This window comes from Pterocles gutturalis, unplaced genomic scaffold (genome assembly GCF_000699245.1).
Source record: "Pterocles gutturalis isolate BGI_N339 unplaced genomic scaffold, ASM69924v1 scaffold6818, whole genome shotgun sequence".
Lineage (NCBI taxonomy): Eukaryota > Metazoa > Chordata > Aves > Pterocliformes > Pteroclidae > Pterocles > Pterocles gutturalis.
Window position 1 is genome coordinate 8,280 of NW_010125474.1, and position 7,772 is coordinate 16,051.

Consider the following 7,772-nt stretch of genomic DNA (forward strand, 5'->3'; position numbering starts at 1 on the left):
GTGGGCGTCGGGAGTGTGCAAGAAGGGCTGAGAGATGAGGTCTTAGCCTTTAGCCTGTGGATTCCTAAGCAAAGGGTATCTGGAATTTTCCAGAAAAAGGTCTTAGGGCATACATAGGAAGCAGGCCTCTCGGGAGGCACATTTTGTAGCGTGACAGCTGCAGGAGAGTTCAGAGTGTGATTTCACATGACATGATTACAGTGTAATATACTATTTTGGTTCTTCTGGTCTGTATTGCTGTGTCCTCTTAGAACGTTTACACTGGAGTTTATTTCAAACAGCCTGTATGTAGGGTTTTTTGGTTTTTGTGGTTTTGTTTTTTTTTTTTTTTTTTTTTTTGGAAGTCCTATACTGAGATATCAAGGACAATAAAGCTGACATTGTGAGGGGTTGAATACCCTTGCAGTGTTGCAGTACTTCAGATCCTACATGAGGCTGGGGAGGGTGTTCACTTTCTTTTCCTAATAAAATAAACTCCTAAAGATGTCCATGTCCAGGACAATTAAAATGGCCGGTTTCAATGGAAGAATTTTTGGTGTGCTGTCTCTGAAATTAGTGATCTCAGCTTTTTTTCTTTGATCTGCAAAACTTGTAAATAAGTAGCCTAGCCCAGGCAGGAGATACTGGGGGTCCTGATTCAGCTGGCTGTTTGAGGTGCCTTGGGTTGTCCTATGTGGCCTGCAGCTGTACCTCCCACAATGAATGCATCTCCCTGTAGACCTGAATCATATTTACTGGTCCTACATAGATGGTTTCGGTAGCCTGGGGTTTCTCAAATGGCTATTGCCATCAGTGGTTAGGCAGCTGAGGGAAACTCTGTTTCTTCTTCTCCTGCCACTCAGTCACTCTGATGGGCTATGGTGATTTTTTTTTTTTAATTATTTTTAATTTTTTTTTTGAGTGGGCTAACACAGGGTCTGTGATACTGGGTTGGTCACGGTAAGGGGAATTAAGAACTTTCCAGAGGCTGCAAAAAGTTTTTCAAGTTCTCACTTTCAATCAATTAGCATTTAGTGGGATTTGTTGTGATTTCTTTCCTCTGCTGCTGTTTTCCACCAGTTTAAATCTGGTCTGAAAACAAAACTTGATGCTCCCGGTACAGGCAGAACACTGTAGGTCTGTTCTAACACAGTGCTATAAATGTGTGTCTGTGATGAGATATAGAAATAAATAACTGTGTTGCTTGAATATAGAAGTACGAATATTTCCATGTTTGGACAAATAAATAAAATGAAATTTGATGCAGTCTGTGGTCAGCCCATGCCAGGCTCTGTGTGCCATTGCGGAGTGCTAATCTGTGATTCTGTGCTCGTCTTTGAAAGTTTCTGTTGCTTGGAGGGAATATGTAGAGTGGTAAAAGCCAGTGGCTTGTGCCATTACTCCAGGTGTTATTGTATGTTGAGCTAGGAATATGCTATACATTCTGAACGAAAATGTGTTTATTAGTGTGTTTTCATTGCTTAGCTGTACTCTTATTCTACAACATTTAAAGAAAAAAATCTGATAATTCTATTCAGTAGGTCTGGTTTTGACCTTACATGTACCGATTCTTACACTGATCTTGAATCCATTGACTTCAGACGCGTTACTCCTGATTACACCAGGGTCATCTCATAATGAGGGGCCAAGGTATTAAATGGAAATGCACCAATAAAGCCATCAAGCTCAGACCTACTCTGTCCTCACGTGCTTGATCTGAACAATAAGAACTGGTGATTTATAAATCATGTTGTCTGTTTGCTTCTTCGTCGTGTAATTCATTTTTTCCGTTGAGTAAATGAAGATATTCTGACCTTAACTCATCCCTTGTGAATTGTTTTGAAAAAAGCAGGATAGCTGTACCCCTTAAATGTGACTCAAGCTTTTGTTCATATTTAGTGAGTGTCATCTTATTTTTTTTTAAAGGAAACACATTTCTCTTGACCTCTAGGATCTGGCAGGACTTGCTGCATCCTCTTTTTCATCACTTTATCTTTGTGGCTTATTTTTAAAAAAATATTTTTTACATTTTCAGAAGGAAGACTGGCCAATGCACAAGCTGGAGTGTTCCGCCATGTGTGCTTTTGGGCAGAACTGGAATCCCTCGGAGACTGTGAGGCTAACGGCGAGGATCCTTGCCAAACAGGTGAGCAGGAGGCTAGACTTGGGAGATATATTCCTGCTCTGGGTGCCAGGGGAGGCAGGAAAATGAAAATTGACCGACAGTAACTGTCCTTGCAAAGCACATACATACTAGCTTCCTGTGTACAGATGGGTGTAATCCAGAGCATGGGCACCTGAACGAACTGACCATCAGACCGCTGCAGCAGCATTAGAGCCACCGTAGTCCAGCTGCAGACTTTTGGGGTAAGATGACAAAAAGCTAGTGAGGTTCTAAGCTGTGTAGCTTTAATTTATGGCCAAGGTACTGTTTCAACAGAGTCTGGAAAATTTATTGGTAGTTTCACAAATGCACATTGTGTTTCAGCCTCCATTCTGGTAGGCTGGAGCTCGTGGTTACGTGTGTGGGCTAGCACCAAGGCTGCATTGGTGAAGAGAAAGGAGAATGAGACGTAGTATATGTGGTTAAACTCTGAAGGGCGCCCCTAGTGTTATCTGTCTGCAGGCACTGATGCCTTTATGAAGCAGTTGCCTGTTGTACTATTTTTCAGCTGTAACGGCATAGCATTGTATAGTATATAACTCCCAGTACATTTGAGGTATTCAGGTATAAATGTTTATGATTACTGGAGTTAACTGGTGAAAAACAGAGATTTCTCTCTCAATCTCAGGCCCTTGGTCTTTGGAGTAAAAGGATATTATTAGTAAGGAAATAAGATTTCAATCTCAGCCTCCATTTCAGTGTTCCCTAACTATATGGATACTGAGGATAACACAAGTGCTTACAGGGAGGGGACAGAATTCTTGAGTTTCAAGGTTATTATCTGTGTAGAGCTCTAAACTCTCTGCAGAAACAAATCCTCTTTGAAGCATGTTTGTGTGATGGAGGTCTGCTTATGTGACAAGGGCAACCTGGATACTGTATGTAGTGAGGATTTAGGTGGCCTGCTGGGAAGGTAGCTGTGTACTTGCTGTGTGCATAGATGTGTGTGTGTGAATATATGTGTGTGACTTAATTAAAGCGTGGTTTAGTGGTGATCCACAAACAAAATCAAATGTTTAATGACAAAAAGTCATTGGAATAAATTTGTGCTTTTATTGCTTACAGGGAGGGGGGAGAACCCTACATGTCATTTAAAAGCTAAATATGCAAACCATAGTCCCTGAACCTCAGCTGCTGGGCCACCTGCAAAGCCATATTTAATGGCCAAGATTACAAAGAAGTGGCCTTAGGCCAACAATGGAGCATTGCTTTTGAACTCTGTCAACAGTCAGTTTATTCACTTTCCTCAAAGCAAAGCCTGTCTCCTGCCTGCTTGCTATTGTTAGGAGCTTTCTGGGTGTCTAGAACAAAGCAAATGACATATTTAAAATAGTGTTCAGTTTATGTATATAAATTTGATAGGAGTTAATCTTTGTCTGCCTAATTTGGTGCGGAGAGAATATTGCTGTGGCTTTACTAAGGGCAGTCAATTTAAGTCATTGCTGGTCATCAACTTCTGTAAATTCCATACACTGTGGATTTGGGTTTTTTTGCAGGTGGGAGTTCCCAGCTTACGAATGAGTAGACAAAACTGCCAACTTAAAACATTAACATATTTTCTTCTTGTTTTTTTTTCCCTTATTGCTAGAAAACTCACCCTGAAAGAACACAGTCAGAGAAGCTGCTTGCTGTAAAAGAGTTTGAGTCACGTAAGTAAAAAAGGCTTGCAGGTAAACAGAGCCAATTATCTATATTCATAATTTGCTCTACCCCCTACCTCCCCTCTATCAAAACCTTTCAGAGCATCCCACTCCTCTCAGAGGAAGGGAGTAAGCAGAGAGAATTTTGGTTCCTCTTTTTTGAAAGTGCAGTGGTCTTTCTTTCTTTCCTTATTTTTTTCTTGGTCTCTTGTGGGGGCTGTGAAGTAAGGTTGAAAACCTAGACAGAATTAATTATGTAGCATACATCCATCTCGTGGCTTTTCTGGTACTCTAGTGTCTTTTGAGAATTGTAATGTTGTAAAATTAAAGTAGCTGTGTTTTGTTACCAGGAGGCATAAAATCAGAGACAGCACAGTTGCTTTATGGTGACAGTGACTAAGGGGCTAATTGCAGAACCCTCTGGACTGTGCTTCAGTATCTGTCACTGCCAGTCAAATCTGACATGTTATATATGATTGTGTTGAAATCCCATGTCCTAAATGCTCCAAAATAATCCAAGGAAGGAGATGAGGCAATGGCTTGCTTTTAACTGGAAGGCTACTGTTTACATTTGGTGAGCCAGAGTTAGAAATTGAGCAACTAGGGGACTAGTGACTGTCCTGGCATAGTTTTCACTGGTCTGTCTTTTTCTTGGTGCTGGGGGTAATATATAAGGAGACAATAGGTTTGTATATTCACAGTTCTCATTCTGATGGCTTCCAAAACTCTTTATAAAATGCTGAATAAGTTCAGTCATTGCTAGGACTTGAGGTAGCAGAGCAACCAAGCACAGCAAGATTGTACAGTCTTATTTGCTTCCTGGACAAAAACCTTCTGTCCCAGCTGTTGGGACAACTGGGGGAATAAGGGGAGAAAATGGCAACATTTGACTTTACCTCAGGCAAGGATAATTTTTACACATGGGGTAGTGGGATGGAGGTTGAGGAGGATGGGTAAGTGCTGAAGTAATTTCTGTATATTCTTCTGCATTGCAGCTTATATTCAGTAATTTATTAATTCAGGAGGTAAAAGGCTGTAAGGTTTTCAGTGTCCCCCTTGTCCTCTAGGAGACCTTGTTTCATTTCTGGTTTTGTTAGTAAGAACCCCTTGTTCCTTCTGCCTTGTTAACTCTCCTCATCTCTCAGCACACCTTTGCTGTGTTGCCTTGCTCTTTGCAACACCCTGCACAGGAGAGGAAAAGGCATCTGGCTGGCAGTTGGAAACTGAAAATTTCTGACTTGTTCTAATTCTCATTAAATTGTCCCATTTCATTTTCCGCAGTATTTTTTGTGACTCTCCTGTCATTCACATCTGCTCTTACAAATAATTTCCCCCTTCTTCCACTGTTGTACAGCCTTTTCTCTTCCTGCGTGTTTTCCTCTCCACTCGTATTTTCAGTTGGAGAGGGGAAACTGGTGAGTTGCTGTCTCTTTCAGAGCAGGAGTGAGTTGGTGACACTGCCACTGTGAGAGTGAGGATTAGGAAGGAACTTTCCAACACTCTGCTCTTGAGGAGGGAGAAGGGTCCAGGAGTATATGGTCAATCACTTAGCTTGCTCTGGATGGACCAGGCAGAAAAAGGTTCAGCGGCCACAGCTTTGGCTAGAACCTGTCATGGGCCTGAGGGTAGATTTCCGAACAAACCCATAATGGAATACACTGGGCAGGTGTGCCCGGACATTTGCACTGATGTTCCTGCTGGCTCCTGTTAGGTATCTGCAGCTTAAACACACCTCTGGTGATGGTCACCCTCCAGCCTGTGGAGACATGGACATTCTCAGGTAGCTCACAGGGTCGTGTTAGACAGCTGAGGATAGCTACCCATAGCTGATCGGCTTCTAGAGGGCCAGGGCTGGCTGGTCTGTTTGCCAGGTTAACAAATGCATTGTAAACACTGTAACCCTTCTCCCAAGAAAGGGAGATTTGTGTCCGACTAACTGGTAATGTTAAGGTGTTAGAAAGTGCTTTTTAATCCTGCATGTTCTTGTAGGGCATGCGTGGTTTTGGCAGAAGTAGCATTATGTTTATGGAAGAATACACACCTCTTGCAGTGCTTCCAAGTAGCTGTTCCTTGAGGAGTTTCTGTTTAAGTCCTGTTCTAACCTAAGTCTAGCTGCAGTTCACAGGGAAGTGTTATGTTACTGAAATGGAATGTATTCTTTGTCCACAGACCTTGACAAACTAGACAATGAAAAGAGAGAGCTGATTCAGAACGACATTGCTGCTCTTCATCACTTTTACTCAAAGCACTTGGAGTACCCTGACAATGCTGCCCTTGTAGTTCTCTTTGCACAAGTAAGTTGGCTAGAACACAGCCTGCTTAGGTGGATGGTGCTGTAGGAGTTTAGCCTTTGCGAAAGGGGAACAGTGTTAATGGCAATGGAAATGGTAGCTCTTTGCTTATCTTAGAGAGCTGAGAGTGCTTGATGGAGAAGATCCCCTTCCTTGAGCTGAAGTGGCTGGACATACCCCATTTCAGTAGTGAGGGGAGAGACTCTTGTCTGCAGACTTTCTATGAGGTGCTTCTCAGACACTGAAGAAAGGGGAAGCAGTCTGTATTAGACCCTGTCAAAGTTAGGCTTCTTGTGGGCCAAGCGTAGTGCAGCTGTTGTTGGGCTTACACGGAAGGCTGCTGTTCTCAGACCCTGCAGAGGCAAGATCCTTCATTCAGGCTTCAAACCTGTGGAAATCCTTGCTGGTCAGGTCATCATTGTGTTTGACCTTCACAGGGCCTAAACTTCAGAGAAGTAGAAAGAGCAGGCTGAAACTTTTATCTGGTGTGTGGCTTTTAAATGCACTCAAGTAGTTTGGTCATCTGGAGAGATGAAGGAAAAGCAGGATGTCTTGTTAGATAACTTCTGAAATGTGTCACCTCTTTTTTTTTTTTCTCACCTACTTTTAATACACATCAAAATTGAATGTATTGTAGTGGATGGAATAACATACCAGTGGAATACTGAAAGATCCACTTTCTTCTTTTTCCTCCTGTACTTCAAAATAAGCTATTTTTAAACTTAAATTTCTCAGTAAAAGTTTGATTTTTTTTGAGATGGGGACGAACATCGATTGCTGTGATGAAAGCTGTTGCTCTGTAGGGAAACATGTTTGGCATCTGCTCATCATCCATTGTTGTTTCTAATTATGTTTCTCTTCCGTGAAAAGTTTTTTCAGTTTTGAAGACTTTACAATTTATGTTTGTTAGAGGGATACTTTAAAGACAGCAGTATAGCCAGTGTCTTGTGGCATTTCTGAATGGTTTTGTTGGAATGTAGCCAGAATCCCCAAAGATTACATTATTTTGGCTATAATGACTTTTGCTTCATGCCCTGGACCAGCTCCACCAGGTCATGGTACTTTAACTGACTTCTGTGAACTGCTGACTTCCAGATCTGATATTCTAGCCGGTCTTCTCTGTAGATGTCCAATGTCACCTTGGGTGTCTTCCTGATCATCAGGCGACTGTCTGCCACTGTGGACGTTGGAATTTTTTGAACTAAAATCCCCGAAGGTCATCTAGGTGCTCCTCAGAAGTGTTTTACAGAACACAACCTTTTGAGGTTTTCGCCCCAGCATAAATCTTTCTAGAAGAAGGGGAGGCATTTCTGTACTTGATATGTACAAACATGTTTACTAATAATTGATTAACTTGACCTAAAACCAATAGTATGGGTATGCTGCTGCTCCTTTGTTCTGCCTTCATGTTGTCTGCTTTGCTTCTGCGTGTGACAGTCTTTCTCCCTGGGGCTCAAGGCAGTCGTTTGGGACTTGGATACTCTGATTCCTTGCTCACTGCTTTTTGTGGGCTTTGTCCGGTGTTGTTTCTTACTCAACACAGCTAAGGTGTAATTGGTCCTTTTGAGTAGAGCAAAGATTTTTGTCCAAACCATCCTTGCCTTTCATTGCTCTTTTCCTTAGCTTTTGATATCATTCTACTCTCTTTTGATATCATTCTACTCTCTTTTGTCCCTGTGAATATAGCTCTTGAGACTG

General features: G+C 41.9%; 1 protein-coding gene across 1 annotated transcript in view; it reads left to right on the forward strand.

Moving 5' to 3' along the window:
* SMYD2 (SET and MYND domain containing 2) overlaps positions 1-7,772 on the forward strand; it is a 26,393-nt gene that overhangs the window by 5,531 nt on the left and 13,090 nt on the right. Inside the window, exons 2-4 of the mRNA XM_010078577.1 lie at positions 2,015-2,125; positions 3,732-3,792; positions 5,953-6,077. Coding sequence (XP_010076879.1) covers positions 2,030-2,125; positions 3,732-3,792; positions 5,953-6,077 — 282 coding nt within the window. The 5' untranslated portion in view covers positions 2,015-2,029. The remainder of the gene's footprint in view (positions 1-2,014; positions 2,126-3,731; positions 3,793-5,952; positions 6,078-7,772) is intronic.